This window comes from Triturus cristatus, chromosome 2_2, assembly GCF_964204655.1.
Source record: "Triturus cristatus chromosome 2_2, aTriCri1.1, whole genome shotgun sequence".
Classification (NCBI taxonomy): domain Eukaryota; kingdom Metazoa; phylum Chordata; class Amphibia; order Caudata; family Salamandridae; genus Triturus; species Triturus cristatus.
In genome coordinates, this window is record NC_140582.1 from 785,161,633 (window position 1) to 785,184,990 (window position 23,358).

Here is a 23,358-nt window from a genome sequence, read left to right on the forward strand (position 1 = left end):
TGATCAGTTACATCCGTATTCTTAGAACATTAGGTCGACATGTTTCAGCCTCTGTAAGCCAATTGCGAGGCTTTCCACAGGACTGCGGACCATGGCAGTATGCACACGCTAAGGCGCATCCTGACCCATGGCCCAGATAAGATCCGGACTACTCACGGTTGCCAAAAATCACGCCTTCAGCGCTTCTGAATGTGAGACCAATCTGTAAAGTAAAAATTACAGTGACATAACATCAACACACGACATAACACATACGCAAATAATCTTTGATGCATGCTTGAAACAAATAGTGATTCAATGTGCCCGTAGGTTTGTGACTATCAGTGTAACCACGGTCACCTCTCTCACATAACGAAGTATGAGAGTTATGTAGCCTAGAATCGCCCCTCGTATGGATTTCCAGGCATTATTACACACTAATAGTAATGCAATGCCAATGTCTTTACATCGGGTAATTAAGCGTAAAACAAATATACCGATACTGAGTAAATTTATGGTGACCGGTAATCAGCGTAACATATTAGTCCTTATTACAAACTCCTCGAAAAAATTGCCCAAGTGGAAGGGGTAGAACTGCCTGTGAAAACCGATTCTAAAACAACCAAGATTCTTGAGCTTATGTGTAAGGAGAGGTGGAATTACTACATGGGTCCTGGCAGGGGACGTTGACTACACAACACTTGCTGGCGAGTGGGAGACAAAAAAACGGAGGTCAATGCGGCTTCGTCCCTCAGAGAGACATATCCCTCGTTATGTCCAAAGCGTCCTGCATCACTTACTGTTTTAAAGTCAGCTGTAGGCTTCGCCTATGTAATGCCCGTCTACAGGACCTATAACTCAGGGACGTGCTTTCAGTTTCGAACTCAAATACCGGAGTGCCTACTCTGCCACCGGGGTGGGGCTCAGGCCGACACAACGACGTCAATGCGCTTGCGCGTGTCTCAACCACGTCGGGTGAGTGCACCGCTAACCCCGTGGCAGAGTAAAAGGGTGAAACGCACTCCAGCGGCCCAGAAGCGCATGCGTGCACCAAGGTTGCTGTGCGTGTTAAAATAAAGCCTGATAAAGACCCAAAATCTCTGCTCAATATATGTTAGCGCGTGCGTAGAGTCTAAACGGAATCTAAAATATCGAAACTATCATAGGGAGAGCCTGTCAAGGTATTCAAGGTTACGGTTGATGTCAAGCCCTTAAAGTTAAGTAAAAAGTCTAAACGGGATCAGAATATCGTAACTTTCATAGGGAGAACCTATCAAGGTGTGCAAGGTTACTTGGGGTTAGTGTGAAGTCCTTAAAGATCAAATAAACGCATGCATATAAGATCTAACTTGCAAATACAGAAGGACGCTATTGGTGGTTTTCTTAATGCCACAGCGTCGGTAGGCACCAGTGGAGGCTTACTCATAAAAAGACAGGATATGGGACAAGTAAAACTAAGGTCAAGACACAGCATCTCAGTTAGTTATCTCTTCAGTACTGACCCCCACGGGATATTATCATTCATTCCATGTTTGTGGGTGCCCAGAAGGTAAATCCAGCTCTGCTCCTTCTCAAAGAGAGCGCTCTGCATGTTCCTGCCTGGTTTGAGTTGCTCAATTATTGTCCAGTGCATTTCATTTGTAGAGTGGTTGACCTGCAAATATGGTCCGTCAATTTAGTAGTATTAGATACTACAGTGCCCGCATGGAGAATGCTCGACTACCTTCGGCAGGCCCCAAGTGTTCAGAATGGTTGGGTTGTCGGCAGGAGACATTCTTTTAGGACGGGTGTGAACCAAGCTGTCTGATACTTCTGGCCCTTTTGAAAGAAAAGAGAGGTTTGTCCCATTTTCTGCTTCCAGTCTCCAAGATCATAACGAGGGATATGTCTCTCTGAGGGACGAAGCCGCATTGACCTCTGTTTTTTTTGTCTCCCACTCGCCAGCAAGTGTTTGGTAGTCAACGTCCCCCTGCCAGGACCCATGCGGTAATTGAAACTAGACTTAATCCCACTACTGCATCTTTCAAAAAAGAAGTGAAATCTCTTCTTATGGCTAAGTTCACTTGAGCATGGGCTACTATTATTATTCAACTCAACATTTGATCTACATGGAACTATATATTATTTATTTTCCCTCTATGTATCCCAGTTTTTGTGTCTATATTATGCTTGATATACAAGTAACGTTTTATTATGCACCATATACCTATGTAGCTACGATATGGTGATTACACTATTATTTACTGACATGGAACTTTATGTTATTTACCATGTACCTATGTATCTAAGATATTTACCTTGTAAAGCGCTCGGATACCCGCTTGGGTCTTGTTTGCACTATATAAAACTTTCAAATAACTAAATAAATAAATACATTCCACCTCTCCTTACACGTGAGCTTAAGAATCTTGGTTGTTTTACAATCGGTTTTCACAGGCAGTTCTACCGGTTCCACTTGGGCAATTTTTTCGAGAAGTTTGTAATATGGACTAATATGTTATGCTGAATACCAGTCACCATAAATGTACTCAGTATCGGTATATTTGTTTTACGCTTAATTACCCGATGTAAAGACATCGTGCATTATTATTAGTGCGTATTAATGCTTGGAAATCCATACGAGGGGCGATTCTAGGCTACATAACTCGCATACTTCGTTATGTGAGAGAGGTGACGGTGGTTACACCGATAGTCACAAACCTACGGGCACATTGATTCACTATTTGTTTCAAGTATGCATCAAAGATTATTGGCGTATGTGTTATGTCATGTGTTGATGTTATGTCACTGTCATTTTTACTTTACAGATTGGTCTCGCATTCAGAAGCGCTATAGGCGTGATTTTTGGGAACCGCGAGTAGTCCAGTTCTTATCCGGGCCATAGGTCAGGATGCGCCTCAGCGTGTGCATACCGCCATGGTCAACGGTCCTGAGGAAAGCCTGGCAATTAGCTTACAGAGGCTGAAACATGTCGACCTAATGTTCTAAGAATACGGATGTAACTGATCAGTCACAACGCTATGGGGCGACAGGCACACTGCACTTTGGGGGGGCTGTCTGGGCTCATGCAGGGGTGCAGGGTGGGGGGAGTTCTGTTGGGACGGGTGGGTTGGGGTGGGGTGTTGTTCGTTTTTACCGCAAGGCAAACCCTTTACTGTATTGGTGTTTTTGAGGTGCTCTTGGGGGGACAAATGATGGCTTCTGTATGTGATGGGGGGTAGGGATTTGACTCTGTTGTCATGGAACGTTAACGGACTGGGGGATAGGATTAAGCGAGGTGTGGTCCTGCAGTATCTGAAACGAATTTCGCCAGATGTGGTCTTTCTGCAGGAGACACACCTTATTGGTAATTCCTTTTATGCCATGAATCGGCGGGGCTATCGCTTGGTGGCCCACTCGGGCTTCACGTCGGGCTCGCGGGGGGTGGGCATCATGGTTAAGAACTCGCTCCCGCTGGAAATAGATGAGGTGCGCCATGATGAGAGGGGACGCTACACTGTCTTGGTGGGGAGAATGGAGGGCAGAGTAGTCGTTTTTGTATCAGTGTACGTCCCACCGGGGTTACAATCTACCACTTTTGCGGACCTGGGGCGCCTCCTCCTTGACCTCCCGGGGGGGCTTCTGGTGGTTGGGGGGGACTTCAATGCGGTGGCTTCTGGGACTATGGATCGTTACCCCCCCTAGGGACCTCCCCCGGGCACAGGCGTGGCTGCCCGGCCTCTTAGATACATTGGGATTGGTAGACTGTTGGCGACTAAAACATCCCGCGCAGCTGCAGTACACCTTCCATTCGGGTGCCCATGGTAGCCTCTCGCGGCTTGATCATGTCCTTGTCCCTGCGGCCTATGCTGGGAGAGTGGGAGAGGTGCGCCATCTGGCGCGGGGTATTTCAGATCACTCCCCGCTCCTGTTGCATTTTGATGTCTTCCCGAGGGGGAGGGCAGGGTAGCTCCAATCAATGCATGGTACCTGCGCGACCCCACTATTCGTGCTGACTTGATTAAATCCTTGCAGCGGTATTTTGAGGAGAATGTGGGGTCTGTCCCTTCGGCTATCTCCCTGTGGGAAGCCTTCAAGACAGTTCTTAGAGGGGAGGCCCTCTCCTTTATCTCCCATGCCCGGAGGCGCGAGCAGGAGGAGGTGACCCGGGTGGAAGCCGAAATTACTGAACTAGAGGGTGACCTGGGGAGTGGGGTGACGGATGCCGCACTACATGTTCTACACCTTAAGCAGGCGGCCTATAGGGCCCTCGTCACGGAGGCGGCCAGGGGCCTCAGTAGAGAGCAACAGGGGCGACTGTATGATGTGGGTGATAAGGCTGGTAAGTTGATTGCGTGGTTGGATAAAAAGGAGAGAGCGAATCGTGTGGTCCCGCTGATCGAGAGAATGGATGGTGTGCGTGTCACCGAGCCAGAAGACATTGTCTCTTGCTTCGCGGATTATTTCCGCGAGGTGTATTCCCCGGTTTCTCCCTGCTCGGAGGAGGATTCCCATGCCCTGCTTCGGGACATCGCGCTGCCCTCCCTTTCGGGGGAGGACAGGGAGTCGTTGGAGGCTGCTCCCACCTCGGACGAAATTGCCCTTGCCATACGCTCGGTCGCATCTGGCAAGGCCATGGGCCCAAACGGCATCCCTATCGAGCTGTATAAGCTGCGACCGGATGTACTGGCACCCCACCTCCGCGCGATGTTCCTGGCGGCCCACTCGCGGGGCTCCCTCCCGCCGGACCAGCGTCTGGCTACAATCGTGGTGATCCACAAGGAGGGGAGACCCCGAGAACGGGTCACATCCTATAGGCCTATCTCGCTCTTGAATGCGGAGCCCAAAATCCTCGCCAAGGTGCTCGCCAACCGGCTGGTCGGCGTGGTGGGCGATCTGGTCCACCAGGACCAGTCCGGCTTTATACCCCATCGCAACACGGCCCTTAATCTGCGGCGCCTGCACGGGGTGCTCGCGCGTGTTCCGTTTGTGCGGGAGCCGGCCATCTTGGCGTCCTTGGACGCCACCATGGCGTTTGATACACTCGAGTGGCCATACATTTGGGCGATGCTGGCGAAATTTGGATTTGGACCGGGATTCATCAGCTGGGTCAAATTGTTGTATTCGGGCCCATTGGCGCAGGTGGTGGTGAATGGACGAGTCTCGGCCCCATTCGCGCTGGGACGGGGCACGCGACAGGGTTGCCCCTTGTCGCCTCTCCTGTTTGCACTGGCCTTGGAACCCCTGGCGGAATGGCTGCGGTGGCACCCTTCCATCCGTGGTCTCCGTTGGACCCCCGAGTATGAGGACCGCGTGTCCCTATACGCTGACGATATCCTTTTGTACCTCGCCTCCCCGCGTAAATCACTGATTGTCCTGGTTGATGTTTTGCGCTCATTCGGCCGCAACTCAGGCCTTGCCATCAACTGGGCTAAATCATGTGTGTATGTGCTTTCCTGGGAGGCTCCCGTCCTCCCTCGGGACTGTCCGATCCAGATTGCCTCTCAGGGGTTTCGGTACCTGGGTATCTATATTACTCTGGACCCGGAGGCCCGCTACGAGCGGAATTTGCTTCCCCCCCTCCAGCGCTTGAAGGAGGACGTCGCGCGTTGGCGGCGCCTGCCGCTTTCGCCGCTCGGCCGGGCGGCATTGTTTAAGATGATGTCGTTGCCACGCTTCCTATACGCTCTCCAGAACACTATGGACTTGGTCCCGGCGCGCTACTTCCGTGAGGTGGAGAGTCTACAGCGTCGCCTGTTCTGGGACGGGAGGCCGCGTATTGCCTTGGCGAAGTTGACGCTCCCATGGTACGACGGGGGGGTTGCCCTCCCGGATATTAAACGGTATTACTGGGCCTCCCAGCTAGCTGCAATTAATCATGGCCTCTACGGGCCCGCCTTAAACCCGGCATTTGAAATGGACAAGATGCTCCTGCCTGGTGGCGACTACAATCGAGCGCTCTATTCTGGCGCGCCCGACCCCCGCCTGACGGGACCTACGCGTGTCATGGTGCGAGTATGGCACGCGGCTAACGCAGCTATGGGGTGGAAGGACCGTTTGACCCGGGCGTCACCGCTATATGCGTCTGAGAGGTTGGGCTCCCTGTGGACCTCGAAGGGCTTCGAGAAGTGGGACACGATCGGCATCAGTACAGTGGGGGATCTCTGGACGAGGGGGGGATTTAAAACATTCGAGACGCTGCAGACGGAGTTTCAGCTGCAGGGCAGTGAATACTTTCGGTACTTGCAGGTCCGTCACGCACTGGGCTCCGTCTTCCCAGACGTCGCCTCCATTCCGGAGTCTTCCCCCCTGGAGGATAGAGTGCTGGATGGCCATGTTCCGGACAGCACGATCTCCCTCATATACAAAAAACTGATTAATGATCGCTCGGGCTTGCTGACTGGCCTCCGCGAGGCCTGGGTTGCCGATGGGCTGGAGTTGGACGACGAGGACTGGATGTCCGCGGTGGCCTCTCCGAAGGAGGTGGCCATACCGGCTCGCCTTCGCTTCGTCCAGCTAAAGATCCTCCACCGGGTTTACATGACGGGGCCAAGGCTTCTGCGTATGGGCTATGCCGAGGATGGGCTGTGTAAGCGTGGGTGTGGTGCTTTGGCGACTTTTTTGCATATTCTGTGGGAATGCCCGAAGGTGGAGCGATTCTGGCGTGGTGTGCATGAGGTCCTGCGAGTGGTTACGCGTGTCGCGCTGTTGCCTGAAGCGAGGAGATGCTTGCTGAATGTGTGGGAACCAACTGACTACTCGGTTCCGCAGACACGATGGGTGACTCTGGGATATATGATAGCTAAGCGTGACATCGCGCAGCTGTGGGGATCCCAGAGGCCCCCGGCGGTGTCGGCCTGGAAAGAACACATGGATTGGTGCATGTTCCGAGAAAAGGTGGTGTATGTGGCGAGAGGTAAGCCTGGGGCGTGGGTGAAAGTTTGGGGCCCCTGGAACGCATACCGCGGGGGTATTTGTGAGCCACCACTACTGCCGGCTGCCTCACCAGCTCCGTCCCCCTAGTTGACCCCCTCCCCCGGCCCCGGGCACAGGGTTCCCCAGTCCCTGATCTGTTCGCATTCCCCTCTTTAGATTCTTGTGGATGGTTGGGGTCCCCCACTTAAGGAGCACGTACTGTTACTTCGGATTGCGGGTTGCCTTGCGGGTGTGGTTTTTTGTGTTGTTGTGTTCTTATAAAATGAAACCGTATTGTGGGCTCGGAGTCATGTGGCCCACGTCATTGATACCTCCTGATTTACCTCTCTGCAACGCCAAGAGCCTTTTTGTATGTATGTCATATGCTCCTGTCACTCTAGCGGCCGGCCGGAAGGTTGTAGGCCCATACCTGTATATATTTGAGATTGCAATAAACGGTTTAAAAAAAAAAAAAAAAAAAAAAAAAAAAATCAGTCACAACGTCCACCATTCACAATTTTTTTACTCTAGACATACTACCCTATCATAAAAAAAAATGTATGCAGTAGTATAGGCTATTTTAACACCATTCACTGCACCAGCACTTGCACTCAACACTCACTAAATCCAGCTCTGCTGTAATCAGGCGTGGAAGCACACCGGAGAGGCACTCGGCCTCTCTGGTGGGGGTCCTCTGATGAAGCATGTCACCAACTAGGTTGGTGAGTGAGGACCCTTCTAAAAACATGAGTGATTCTGCTTTCTAGCCTTTGTCAACTCGGCTTCACTCTTTTGTTGTTTATTTGATTACCCCTGGGGAATAAGAGTGGAGAAAAAATTCACTCTCTCTCTCTTTGTTCTGATATAACATCATTTCTAGCCAACAGACGTTTTCAAGTGAGCGAAGGGTCTTGCTTGTCAGGAACACATAAACTGGAATCTGGAGTACCGCAGGGCTCTTCTTTGAGCCTTACGCTCTTCAACATATATGTTCATCCTCTCTCTGACATCATCTGCTCCTAAGGGTTCATAATAGTATCTTGTGCAGACGACATGCAGATGGTCGTATCTTTTCTGCGGATACAAATTCCACCTATATTGAGCTTACTACATGCATGGAACCGGTGGCTAGCTGGATGGCGGCAAGCCGTCTAAAGTTGAATGGGGACAAAACAGAGGTGTTGGTGGTTGGAAACAACCCTTCGCTTTGGGTCCAACTCCTATGGCCCCCTTGTTTGGGGGAGCCCCCTATTCCTAAAGTTGAAGAGCCTCGGCATCACCTTGGACAAAGATCTGACCATGGTTTCCCAGGCGAAGAAGGTGGCAGACACGTGCTTCAGGCTGCTAAGATCCCTTAAGGCGCACACATCCTTCAGCACCTCTTTAACCCCCACACAGCTCCCAGAGCACTGAGATCAAATGACCGCTCCCTTCTTGACTTCTCCAGGATCAAGAGATCAAGAGGAGGAGGTCGCTCATTTGCCTACCTCATCGCCAAATTATGGGACACTCTTCCTGTTCAGCTCAGATCAAACAATAATTTATTAAGTTTTGGAAAGCAACTAAAACCCCACCTTTTCTGATAATTTTCGGTTTACATTCTTTAACTCCTTCTGTCAGCTCCAGGAACCTTGTTTTTGGGCAGCTGTGCGCTCTACAAGGCTGTTTAACTTAACTCACCCAGTCCCTGACTTTTGCAGTACAACATTATCCTCAGATTTACAAGGCCCCATATGACATATGAGGTGCTCAAAGCTATGCTCTGTGTAGCAAGTAGTAGTAGATGAGTGTGAAGGATGTCACCAGGTCTGTTCACATGACTAAATGAATATGGGCATTTACATAGCACATTTTTATGAGAACGCATTTCTGTACACTTGGCATTACCAACCAGAGATGCATTTTTAGGATTTTTCTGAATGTACCTGCAACTGATGAGGTGAATAAACTGAGTGCATCAGCTTGTAAATCATTATTTTAGATGATGTCAGGAACAAAGCGCCCTCATGGCAACTGATTATAGCACAAACAATAAATGAAAAGTAAGCCAGATAATTGCAAAGTACTGCTTCTCTTTTACGTGCCTTGGAACATATTGAAGGATACATACCAACAAACTATACATTTACCTGTGGATGCCAGTCTTTCAGTTTTCTTTGAAAGTCTATGTTTCTCTTTCTCAATATGATTCAACATTGATTCAAGCTTTTGGTTTTCCTCAGTTTTTGTAAACATGTCTTCAGATAGTCTATGTCTTTCCTCCTGACATTTAGACAACTCCTAAAACAGCACATGCCATGGATGTTAAACCACAAAGCATAAGTTTGAAAGTCTTGGTCAAAATTAAATCCATTAAACGTTTGAACTATTAAATGAGACAATGTTATCGGTAGTAAGGTGATGGAAAGTTGCATGAGAAATCTCTAAAAACATGTTCAAGACATAATGTAGTTCAGTACATATATTTCAATAAGAGATTACAAAATTGTTGCAGCAAGGTCACATATTCACTAAATATGATATAACAAAAAACGATGCTTCTCGTTTTCACTAAAATATTGCATAACAATAGCACTGTTGATTGCTGCCAGTATTAAGGCTACATAGTGGTATAAATGACAGATGTCTCTATGATTATACTAGTTTCATCAATATCAGAAGAAAGAAACTTAACAGGACAAACTTACCAGGCCTTAACACTAAACCCTGCACATGTATAAAGTGCATTCAGAAATAAAACTGTCTTACTGAATGTTCTGTATTTTTCAGAATTTAATAAAGAATACAGAATCATAGCTCTTCAAGAACAAAATTCTGCGCCACATAAGTCGTCTAAGTCTGAAAAGGAATCCACAGTGGATAAAGTAAAAACAAATAGCATTAAACAGTCTTTTCAAACCTACTTTGGAATGGGTTAGAATGGAGGGAGGACCTAGTAGGTTAGCAATAGTATCTACCCCTCTATTTGCAGAGGAACATTAATTGCAAACTTCAACCAATTAAGCATCACTTAAGTCATCTTCCACTCTTCAAGGCATAACATGGTCATCCTGAGGATTTTTTTCCAGCACCCTCAAACCTAAAATTAGGGTCAAATTGAGAGTAAATCTGCACACTACTTCGTAACTAGCTCTCAGTTTAGCAGGATGCCAGAATGAGGTCTTCTTTTCCAGTTTTTGCAAACCCTTTCCTGAAGTAATACATTTTCTTTCGACATTTCACTACTTTAGTACAGACGTAGGAACGCATGTTCTCAGAGGGGTGGAAAAGTAGTGTCACCCTTGCCTCTGTTTGGCGTTTTCTGGCCTTCCTATGATTTTTCTTCAGTGGACTCGATAATCAGATACAACCGGAAATGCTATGTATTTTGCTGGCATTCACCCGTCTCTGCTGGTCAGGAAGTGCACCCCGAGGGCACCACAAGCTGATATCGGGTTAGAGGTGTTTTTACCTGTACATCTTGAGGGTTTGGCATCCGACCGACAAAACTTCTAAAGCTAAGCTATACCCACAACTGGTGATCCCACTTCTGCATCTCCTATGGAAGACATGGTGAATGTTGAACAATATTGTGGTTTGTTTTTAAGTAGTCTTTGTGCAATCAGTGGACGTGGATATGGCAACTTGTATGTTGCCTACATTTGAAACCATTGCTTAGGGAACCTGTAGATGTCTGGTTCGACCGTCCTGATCCTCTTAGATATGTCTGCCGCATTTGACACGGTCAATCATAAAATATTACTGAGGCGGCTTGCTGACCTGGGGCTGGAGGGCACAGCCTTTAACTGACTTCAGTCATACCTGGAGAATAGGCAACAATCAGGGTTCATCCATTAGCCCAATCCTTTTTAATATTTATATGAGACCACGAATTCCCATCATTAAATCTTATAACATCAAGCTGGTGAACTATGCTGACGACACGCAGCTCATCTTGTCGTTAGTAGGAAGAGAGCGGACTTCACTTAGCGACTTCCATGAATGCATACAGAAGACTGCTAGATGGTTGATGGATAACTCTTTGCAGTTTACTGGAGGGAAGAAAGAAATCTTACACTGCACCGTGAAGAAAATCCCCCGTCCGCTCCCAGACAACTTCTGGCCCATTCAGGCAGACATGCCTCCTATGCCAGTGGCTGGAGTACGCAATTTGGGCATAGTCTTTGACAATAAATTGAGCCTGGAAAGACATGTGAACAAGACAGTGGGGACTTTTTCTCACTCATAAAAAGCTCTGCGGAAAATTCTCCCCATGTTTCCTTTGTAAGCGAGGGCACTTGCTGTCAGAAGTGTTATTTTAAGCCGGTTGGACTACTGCAACGCCCTGCTCCTCGGTTCAGCCAACTTCCTTAATCTGAAATTACAAAGAATACAGACGATCGCCGCCAAGCTGGCTTTAAAAAGAACCCGAGGCGCCTCTGCATCTGCGGCCCTTAGGGATCTGCACTGGCTCCCTCTAGCTCAGAGAATCCAATTTAAATCATTATGAATTGTTTTTAAGGCCCTTCATGGATTGGAACCTCTGCCATTGCAGGAAAAGTTTACCTGGCACGCTCCATCACGTAATCTTCGCTCTTCCATGGCTCAGCTGGTTGGCACCGCTAGAATAAGAACCTCCAGGTTCGGGGGGGGGGAGAGCCTTCAACTGGGCAGCTGCCCACCTCTGGAATAATCTCCCGTCCGATATCAGACAGGTAGAAGAATACCTTCAGTTCAGGAAAAAACTTAAAACTTTTCTTTTCCCTAGGAGGTAGTGTAGGCTTTTCAGCCAGTGGGTAAATAAGTGCATGTAGCGTAATCACTGTCAGTCAGCGCCAGGATACCCGTGGGGTGATAGTGCACTTTAGAAATTCCGTTTACATTGCATTACATTGCTGGGAGAAAATACATCAACATGTTGACTGCGAGAATGTCTTTTCCACACCTGCCTTTGAACTAATTTTTCACCTCTCTGTTGTAATGGGTTTCAAACCTAGCAATCAAGAACCTTTGGTAACAGCGAGCTCAGTGCACATAGGCGGGCCAGTTGATACCCTAAACTGAGGCCAAGGGATTCCTTGTGTTGAAATTCTCCAAACATTAAAGTGACTTTCAGATAAGCTGGATTGATACAGCTTAGACACTTTTGATTTTGACAGATCCTCCCTGACCTCTTCACTCTGGACCTAGACATTTGTCTGTATAGAGGTTGCAGAAGTTTTAGAGACCCAATACCTTACAATTACAGTAGGACTGTTTAAGTGATCTAGAATACGACAAATGTGTTTAATGTCATATATGTTGTGTTTTTCCATAACTGTATATAGATTCATTTGCACTTTTTTCCTGTTTAAAAACCCACTGTCAAGATTGTATAACTTTGTTGTCGCTGTGAAAATAACAACAAAAGCAAATACCAGTAAAGAAATGGTACTGCTAAAATCGGATTGCGAGTTTTGGTGTTCTCAAATAGACATATCCTGATGGCTTTAATATGTGTTAATATATTAAATAGATCTAACTAAGCAAATTTACCTACAGATAAAAGATAATCTGGAGGTGCAAACAATTGTAGCATTCATGGTCCAAGAGATACTTGTTCTCTGTCCAGTTTCATTGATTCCAGCCTCTTGGTCCTTAACTGAATCAATCCCCTTCACATGACTGTAGCATCTAACATGGCATAACGTTCCAACAGAATCAGTGCCACAGATGTCATCAAGGACTGATATCATAACTGATTGAGTCCCACTGGCTCATGTAAAACACCCTGTTTTTTACATTGGTTACTCAATACCCTAGTCAGCTGTTAGTTTAGAAGCAACAGCTTAATTATGACCTTCTAGTAGGAATAATGCCAGAACTCAATGAATGATTGAGAATCTGGCAAAGGGAAGCCACATTAATATCTGCTCCTAAGTTTAAATACCCAGCTCAGCAAGGGTACAGTGGGGACACAGAATTTATTTCAAGAAAGTGTGGATAATCTATAGTCTATGTAAGATTTTTCTCTCCTGGTACACTGTCAGCCTAGCCTCAGTGTTAAAGAGCATTCTTATTTACTCAATCTTAGCCTAGAAATATTTTGCTAAATCACTGCAGAGTGACAGCAAAGGGATTACCTTATTCAGTGTCAGGTTATGCTCATTTGCCACTATATCGAGGGCAACAATATTCACCTACAGATCTATTACATCCACTACATAACCTACCACTACCTCACAAGGTAAGTATATAATTACTGCTCATAATTCCACCTATCCTTACACTGAGTGGTAACCAGTCATCATAGTGTTGCCACCACTCTAAGCCCTCGCTGTGTGTCTGTCCTAAAGACGCACAGTAATGTCAAGCTTCTACGATAAAACAAACTACACACACTGCACATAAAAGAAAGCTTACTGTGTGATACTGTGATGGACATGTGCATCATATTGGTTACTATTGAGCCATTGACTGCGACTCCACCTGAGCAGGCTTACTCTTTATGAAGCAGACTTTTTTGGCTAGGCTTTTTACCAGTGATGAATGGGTTGCTAATTGGGCTGCCTCATATCTTCGCTTTTATGAAGGCCTCACCAAATAAGTATAAAGGGGGGTGAAGCAATGACATTAATATTGAATTAGGGACTGTTTTTATTACTTGGGCAGGAACACAGCAAATGGATTTAATCTCATATACAATCCTGTGACAGAAAAACATAGCCTACTCTTTACTCCGCTTTTAATTTCATGTTTGACACCTCAGGTAGTTACATTCTCACACATTGGTCACTTGAGCACAACACCCTCACCTCACCATGTTTTGTAGCACCTTACTGAATCTAATACATTTCATATAACGTTGGACATCCAATAAAACATTAAAAAAACTGTTGCTGTACTTAATCATTTGTGGTCATGTTCCTGAACAAATATTGGAAACTGCATACTTTTTGAATGATTAACACAGTGCATTACTACTGCCCACTACATTTGCATGTTGCTAAAATATTTCAGAGGGAACCACCTTAGTTTTACTATTATATGCCTAGGTTCCTAGGAATACAGGTTCACTCATTTCCTATTGCATATAAATAGGCTCCTGCTACACGGCGTATGAAAAGAGATTAAAAGCAAAGAGAGAATAACCATGGATCTGACATAACAAAAATGTTGGTAAGACCGAGAGAAATTAAGGCACAAATTGAGAAAACCTGTGCATAATAATTATCAGGACTAGGTCAAAATAAATGTAGTAACAAAGCATTGACTACTATAGAGTGGAGAACTACACTATAGAGTAGACTTAATCAGCTGGCACTCTTGAGTGGGTTATGAAGCAGCCACTTGTAAATTGGTCACAGCAACATGCCACATGACCAAGTGTTATAGACTGCAGATAATGAGTCCACAAAACTCCTCAAATAGTGAAGGAAGAAATATGAAGAAAGACTAATTAGGAATGTGACATAGGGTCACAAACATAAACCTTGAGCATGATGAATCTCAAAATAGAGCAACACAATCCTGGGCAAATTGAACTAAGTTAATCTGTGGTGGACTCCTCACCTTCTGAGGGTGGCTGTCACCTTAGTCAACTTGATGTGAAGACTCGTAGAATGTTTGTAAGACCCAAAGGCACTATGGCAAATTGGTAGTGTTAGGACCCCACCCCTCCAGCTAAAGAAGGGGAACATTTGCTAGTGGGCTTGAACCAGCTGCAAAGGTTGCTGATGCCAGAAAAGGCTGGCATCTCATGAAACAGTGAAAGCGAGTATACAGCTGAAGGAATGGTTTAGCTGGACAAGACCAGTTCCCAAGCAGTGGGCCTTTAACAGGGTGTTGTTGAAGAGTTCCAAAAATAAGTTTTTCGTTTTTTCTTACCGAACATCCTTTCACCATCAAGCAGCATATCCATTAGGGAAACAGTATGCCTCCAGAAAATCCTGTGCGATGTTCGTGGCACATCTATGTAAGGTGATGGCAGGAGTCATACAGCAGGCAATCGTTTCATCTGAATCTATACTCTATTTCATAATTAGCTTGGAAGCATCAAGGCAGTGGGACTTTGCAGCAACTGCACTTGAATATATAACACGGCTGACTTCCAGTCGGGCCTCCATTGCTCTAGTGTGTTTCTCTGTCCTCAAAATCTAATGTAGAATCATCTCCAAAGTTGTGTTGGCTGTCTTATCCCGCCCTCACGTCACCCTCCACTACATCCTCTCCACACCATCATGGGCTCCATCCTTCCTATGTGGAGGGGACAAAAAGAAATCAAATTTCTCTCTTTTGTCTGTGTACCATATTGTAAATCTCCACCTTCACTCTACAATCTGACCTCAACAGGTTCAGATTTTCCCAGTCACTGTTCCCAGAGAGCTCTTCCTAGGTTGTCTCCCTACATAGCCATAAAGTCCACACAAGGGAAAACTGCCTACCGTGTATGCTGTCAAAACAAGGCATCATTGCAGTGCATGGATGCCCTTTGTCACCAGCAGATTATGGGCTGCACGGTCAGTCCCATGCAACTTCAAAGCTCTCGCCTACAACTAGCTGGGTTGAAGCAATGGGCATCAGTACAGCGGCCAGGCACCTCTTGAATCATCTGTTGGAAGAGTAGGCCTCGACCCTTTGTTTGTCATCACCAGAGGTAAGCCTGAGCCACAGGCACAAGCCTTTCCACAAGTCCTCAGCCACCGATGGCTCGTTGTTGTGGCAAAAACAGCTCTAGAAACCACCACAGGCGGCTATAGAGGGAGAAGGAATCACTGAGTGAAAAGAAAGTCAGCCCTCCTACTTTTATGTTTTACGATGTGTGGGTATCATTTGTCCTCTGTGTGCAGCCACATCAACCCAATAAAGAGTATAGCACCAAGAACTAAAGAGTATGGATAGAAGTTCTGCATAGAAGTTTAAAAGAAGAGGATGATAAGAACATTTTTGCTTTATTTTGTTTAAGTGGCAGGTTTTTTTTCGGCTTGGAATTTCTTTTCTTACTGTGTCTGCTGACTCAAAAATACAGAATTGTGATATTACAACTCAGTCGTGATTTGTGATAAGAGCTGAGTTGTTATATCATTTTCTTATTAAAATTAATTTCTTATCAAAAGACAGGGGTAAAGATCCTCCTAAGGCAATAAATAATTAAAGTTGATTAATTCTTTAAAAAAAAGTAAAAATGTAAACTAATTTAAAGTAATCATTCATAATCTAGAATTAATAAAATAAAAGCTTACACCAAGTTAACTCGTCAATTCAAGTGTTTTAAGTTATTAAAATATATACATTTAATTAAAAATTCTTATTTTTTATCATTTAAAAAAAAACTCACTTGCATTTTAGTGCATAATTAATATTTAGCCACTCCCACTGAACACCACCACATTTACTACAAAAAACATATACTTACCTGTGCAGAGATCTGTGCTGCGCTGCCAGAGATCTCTGCATGTACGTTTGTGAAATACATTTTGCAGTACATGATTAGAAATACTTTACATGCTAAACAATGCAATCTGTGAATAGGCTGCTTAGATTCAGGGTTCTCTGTATTATAAAGTTACTATTTAAGCATCAAGATGCAACTGTTGTGTGCGCTATGAATGATCACAAACATCAATATACAGAAAATAAACACGCCTTGGCTTCACAAGAAAAAACACTGCCTATCATCAACAACCCCTAGAATAGATATGAAGAGGGTTGAAGAGTGCCATCCAAGTGTAATAAACTTGAACCAAACATCAAAGGACTCAATACTTGCCATCTACTTTCACTTGGAATTTCTTCATTTACAATTCTAAAATGCTCTGGGGAGACATTTTCTTAAATAGTACCATGGTGCAAAACACCTGCGTATATCAAAAAGAAGTGAATAAACATTTGGACGTACTTCAAACTACAATGAAACATACCCAGCGGTTAACTCAACCAGTGAGCCAGTCTCCAGAAACAAATGTGGAAATAATCTTACAGACGACCATACAAATTTGTTAGAATGCTCATTTGATCCCTAAGAATACATGTTACACACATAAAATAGAGTTATGGTTGAGAATTGAGAACTGAAGTTAAAAAATCACTAACATTTGCACGTTTTACTTAGGTTTGTAATTAGGGCTTTAATGATATGTGGCTTGCATGGGGAGCAGGATCACTGAATATCTGAAAATGTTGGCATAATACACAAATAAATCATTTCAAGTATACAGTACTTACGGATGTCAGCACTGATATAGTGTCTTTGAGATTTTGTATTTCACTGTATTGTCTCTTTATTTCATTCTGTAAAAAGAAAGAAAAAGAATAAACTGCAACAGTTTTAAACGTTTTGTGATCATATATCAAATGCTAAGCTCCCTGCATTCAACCAACCATGGGCAGCCAGCCCCCACTGTGCACGGACTTTGGCCATGCACAGTAGGGATTGGCTACAGGAATTCTCTTCCCCCTGCCATCAAACCCTATTGCAGATGATCTTTGGCCTAGCATGTCAGGGGTGGGTCGAAACACTTTGACTTTGGTCAGGCCCGGCACACAACTCTTTAGAGAGAGGTCAAACCACTATGCACAGAGATTTCAGGCTTGCGCAACAGTGATTATCTGCATTGGACAAAGCTCTGCATCCAACCCTCAGTGTGAGGTCAAACTCCACTGCAAAAGCATTCGGATGTTTGAAGCAGGGGTTTCCTGCTAGGTCTCATCCTGCCAAGGATGGCCATCCCATGCTGTGCCAAGCCTTCTACCCAGCGCACCAGGAGTTTGTAGCAGGGCTTGCTCACAACGTCTGCTTGTGACCACTATCCGAGAGCAGCCATAATGCACTGAATACTTTTTTCAATTGTTTATTAGGATTCGAGGACCTGGCACTAAATTCCCAAATCTTGGGGCCTCAGGAGAATCCAGAATTTGTTAATCCAGCAATATAAATCTTTTCTTTATGTGGCCCTCCCACATGGGCCTGAGGGTCAGGGTAGGCTCACTCTGCACCCCTTGCCATTTTTCTTTTTATTCTGCCCAACACGGTGTTCGTGCACAGCGTTGGGTAATAGTGGCAGCAATATCAATTTTTCCTGTGACAGCTAGCCAGATTTCACAATGGGTGACAGGAGAAGGAGGTCCCTAATCCAACTGAGTGTCTCTATTCTATAAACTGAATTTGCAACGCCTCCATAGAACAGTAGATCCACAGAGGATCCATGAATTAATGGTCCAGATATCACTAAAACGTAACCTCTTCAAGTTCTATTTGCAATGCAAGTTTGGCTAGTACAGTTCATCCATTGTCTGTGTACTGAAGAGCAAAGGATGCTTTGGGAGTTAAAGTGAGAAATGTCACTTTTGCAACCTCCCTTATTCTTAGGGCCATGTTTGATGGATCTGCAAGAAACTGGTCACAATGAACCCAAACTTGCTGCACTTTTTTGGGAAAGTTTTCTGAAGATTCATCGAATTGCCCCAGAGTTATTGATATAACAATACATGGCTTTTCCATGGAAACTCTGACCTAAGCATTACAATAGAGGTGCTATTGCTGCATCTGCAATGTATACACTGATAGTCCAATTTCCAGTGCCTAGCTAGCAAGCAATAGAGTACTGTACACAGCAATACATTGCATTTAGGATGAGTACAGAGGAAGTCAAGACAGTGAAGGGCAGAATGTGGGGACTCTGGTTGCTGGAGGAACTAGAAGGATCCTTGTTGAGGGTTACTGAAGTGATCCTTAAAGAGTTGGGTCTTTAGTTTCTTTATGAATTGTAGAAGCGAAGGTGTGAACCAGACTTGAGAAAGCTTGACATATGGGTTTTCTCAGTTTTCACTTCTTGGTTTGGGGCCATGCTGCTGTGTTGATTCTTAATTCTATGTTAGTGATAAAGCAGATTTGCAGATGATTCCTTCAAGAGGCAGCCAGTGCAGGGTGAGCATGAGGTAGTTTAATTGTTTTAGTCCTTGGATGAGACAGGTGGTGGTGTGTAGGGCACCCTTCAGCAGGCAAATATTTAGAACAAGGATGCAAGCATGCAGGAAATGTAATTTATTTTGGTGAGTAGGCAGCAAGATGTGGATTGTGGTTATGAAGTTGGCTTCTTAAAGAGAGGACTTTACCAGAGAGATAACATAAAATGGCATCTGTGTATCTGAATATTTTTAGTTAAGGAGACCATGTCAAGCTAAAGTCTGAATCCATCAGATTTCAGATCGGAAAATATTTTTGGGTATGTTTCCTGTCTGTTGATGTTCAGAAAGAAGAGGGATTTGGTTTGCCTGTAGACAGGCACTTGACCTCTGTTTCTGTATGAGTATTAGGTATGTCTTAAGTTGTTCTATGTTGTATGGGGCTAAGACTTTCAAGCAGATTTGTAGGTCACTGGTATACTGATGGATCTTGGTACCAATGTAGCTTATAAGGCTCTAAAGGGTTCTATGCAGAGTATCAAATTGACGGAGCAGTGGATGATCACTTGCAGGTAACTGGTAGCATCTATGATCTTGAGATTACTATCTGGGCAATTAGATATCTGTCTGAAAATCCCATGCACCAACAAATATAGATTACTTTTATAGGTGAAGAAAAGGTCACTGTCAAAGACATGAATGATTGCATTCTCTGTGCTGCATCGAGCTGCATCGTAACCTTAAACCAGACTGGCAGTTATACAGCTTCCTGAAGACTCTTTTCACAATCATCTTTCCGAAGAATATTATGTGCTTTGGTAGTTGAGGAAGTCATCAATATCTTACAGTTGGTTTCATCAGGAGTAATAAGGACTCTTTGGTTCTGAGTCAGTCTGTGATGGTGGCCTAGTAATGCTGAGAAGGTGTGCCAGTGATTTTCCAGAGGGGATTCTTAAAGAAAGGATGTTGTCTTCATACATGATGGTTTTGAGATTTGATAGCAAGTTGTAATATCTAGACCTGCTAATAGTTTGAAGTTGACCCACTTGGGGGTGTTGCACAGTAGATGGGTAGTAGAATGAAGGACTGTATCCAGAGGAATGATCTTATTCATGTACCCTTTGAAGAAATGATTAATTGTCAGCTGAGTGGGATATTGGTAGGTCAGGAAGAAGACTGATGCAACATTTTACTGCTCTGAAGGGTTTGCATTTGTTGTATGCATCAAGCAATCTGAAGTTTACCTTAAATTGTATCATGTTATTTTGACACATGGGGCACTAATTCATGAGAAAAATAAAAGTATGTACTTACACTTTGTTTTTCATCCAAAACAATTCCTAGAAGTATACCAGACACAGATTTCCAAGCATACTAATGGAATCTCACATGACATCACACAGGGTCTTGTTCACCTTGTGTGGAATTCTATATAGTGTAGAATTATTCACAGAAACAATGGGCACCCACTGGGCGAACGCATATCCATTGGAAAAAACATCTGTTTCCATGAGAAATCCATTCTGGCAAACTCCAAGCAAATCTGGGGATTATCTGTTCCCTTTCCCATCCTGGAAGGAGAGTTACTTCATCTCTTGAGTAACTTTCCAACCATTTACAAGGGGGACAAGTGTTGGATTGGAATTTGGGAATGTCCACAAATGTATATTTGGGTATCTTTCTAAACTTACAAGACAAACTATACTTGGAGCGCCCACTTCCACCCATTCATTGGGATTTACCACTGTAGATGTCTGTGCAATCATGAAGGAGACGTCCACAGTAGTAAATCCATTTTTATGTCTGCAACAAATCTTTTTGTGAATTCCTGGCAAGTGTAGATGAATGTATTTTGGGCTGTAATTATGTTTATGTCCTAAGTGCCTTTGTGAATGGATTTCCATTTCTTTTCTTGCTTTTTGATGGAGCCTTTGTTTTCAGGATGTCTCGAAATACTAGTGTGCAGAGGTCTTCGGTTAAAAGGACAGTTCTTTTTGTAATGCTTAAGAGCATCAAGAATTATGGTGACATCGTTTTTTGATTGCGAGGTAAAGCTTGGTTATGTGAGTTTGCTTGAAACGCTCTCAGACCCTATATGCATACTTACTCAACACTTTTTTAAGATTACTTTTCTCACTGTATTTGCACGCACACATGTAATCATTAAAGTTTATGAATTCTCACAGAGTAAAAACTGAATGCTTTCCCCAACACTGCCAGTGCCCACTTCCCTGGGAAAATTAATATTTGGATTGCTTTACTACACCTACTTCTGCAAACAATTCTGATAACTATTTTGAATAGTGCTCAGAAATGTTTTTAAGGTTGTTTTTTCTATAACTTTTCGTTACCTTGGCTTCCTCAATTTCTGCATCTGCAGTTTCAAGCACAATTTCTTTGTCACGTTCTAGCTGCTGCGCAAGTTGGTCTATCTCTGTCAGTTCCTTACACAATTCTTCATTCTTGGTGCTCAAATTGGCAACTTCACTTGTTACAGTTTGCCTTGTTTCGAGAAGCTCGCTCACTCTTTTCTCAAGGTCTTGATTTGCTTGTTGAAGATATTCGACCTATAACAATTTATTGTGATGAAAAATTGAATTTGTTAATATTAAATGCAGTACTTTCACATTCGTACTACAGTTTTTATTAAATATAATACACCATATTCTTTTTTGGTTGGTTAACTCACATCACAGAAAACATATGAAATGTGTTGATGAAATGCTTAACATCATTAACAGTTTATTATTCAGTGACCAAGGGGAAAAGGCCAACTAGTTCTGATCATAGTGTATGACTCGGCAACCTTCACTACTTTCCACTTATTATCTTCAGACAAAAAAAATACTTTAATAAACAGGAAACTTTGTTAAATAAAAATGGATGCCAAGCCCAACAACTGCATCCTAATGCAAACATAAATGTTCCTCACAGTAATTGTAGCAACTAAATTAAAAAATATTTTCTAAAGAAAATTACAGCACGCTCCTACCATATCACGTTTTGTATTACTTTTAGATTAGGTCTTTTGAAGAAATGATGCTGTGGAGCAGACTGGTCTGGAATAAACACATGGGTCCACACTCCGGAGTCTTCAACATTTTCATCATAGTACAAAAGTACAACATCCCTCACCTTGAACAAAGTCCAGATGTTGGCTAAGAAACTATGGGCCACATGCACATCAAAGTGGGCAATTGCGATTCCTAAATTGCAATTTTTAAGAAATCGCAATTTAGGAATCGCAATTGCTTATGCATGAGGGAATCGCAAAAACAATTGCGATTCCTACAACTTCCTTAATTGCGACTCACAAATTGTGAATCGCAATTAAGGAATTGCTTCCCATTCATTCCTATGGGCCAAATAGGTACTCGCAAATTGCGCATGTAATTTCAAGGGTGCAAGGTTGCCAAAAGGACACCCTGATGCACCCCTGAAAACGCCATGTGACCACATGTTGCGTACACACATGCCCCAAGGGCATGCATGTGTGCAACATGGAACTTTGAAAAATGCACCTTTGTGCATTTTTCAAAGTTTCAGCAAATTACCATCAACTTGGAATTGATGGTAATTTGTGATTCTTCTTTGCGAAATCACAATTTTTTGGGGGGGATAATGCATTGCATTTAGGGAATCACAATTTGCGATTCCCTAAATGCAATCACAATTTAAGTAATCGCAAATTTAGCGATTACTTAAATTGCGAATTTTGCATTTGGGATGATGCATCCCAAATGCAAAAATACCGGTTGCAAAGGGGCAGATTCTGCGAATCTGCCCTTTTGCGACCGGTATTTTGGATGATGCATGTGGCCCTATGAGATTAATGTTCTAAGCCCAGTTCATAACCCACTAGGAGCAAATTGCACATCAACTGGTTTATGAGCAGGGCTTAATTCTGCAGTGTAACTGATGAACCAGTTAGACGCGTAGCAAAATGCATTTTCACGCTTGTAGAGTCTCCAGCCTCATGAATAATATTGAAGAAGGTGGCATTTTGAGATCCCCTACGAAAAGCTACTAAAGCAGGGATGGAGGCCTGCAAAGGACACCAGACCTCCATTCCTGCATTCATATTCCTTTTATGTGAACATTTTTTTATAATCAATCGTGTTCCATAAAGGGACAGGTGTGGCTATAAAAACAAAATGTGGAAAACATCGCCAATGGCATGCAATGGTCTCCTGGACCACTGTTTGCTGTCCTCAAGACATCCGATAACATTATTGCGACTCAGCTACTACTCTAATTCAGGTGATGTAACTGAGCAATAGTTTGCGACATATAGGAGGGAATTGCTCCTTTCATGTGACCTCATAACTGTGATTCAAAAAAGAGTGGCTAGAGCCTTTCTGGGAATTGGAAATAATTTTAGATTTGTAAAATGGCTTTTTTACATTGCTTAAATGTGCTCCTCGGTTGCAAACCCTCAGATATTGCAATCACAAAGTATCTAAGAAATCTGGAACTCTAATACATAGTCACTGGTTAGCCTGAAAATCAGGCAAGGATCTAGCTTTCTTGGATCTATTTTGGACACAGAATGTTATAATGACTATCAGAACCCCAAGTCTATACCACTTTGTTTTACCGCTTTGAGCAAAGACTATGGAAGTA

General features: G+C 44.0%; 1 protein-coding gene across 2 annotated transcripts in view; it reads right to left on the minus strand.

Moving 5' to 3' along the window:
- The window catches only part of CEP135 (centrosomal protein 135), a 479,333-nt gene that overhangs the window by 315,123 nt on the left and 140,852 nt on the right, over positions 1-23,358 (minus strand). For both annotated transcript variants that reach the window (XM_085642056.1, XM_085642055.1), the window contains exons 8-10: positions 21,087-21,302; positions 17,056-17,121; positions 9,003-9,153 (exon numbers count right to left, since the gene is read on the minus strand). In XM_085642056.1, the coding sequence (XP_085498182.1) occupies positions 9,003-9,153; positions 17,056-17,121; positions 21,087-21,302 (433 nt within the window). The remainder of the gene's footprint in view (positions 1-9,002; positions 9,154-17,055; positions 17,122-21,086; positions 21,303-23,358) is intronic.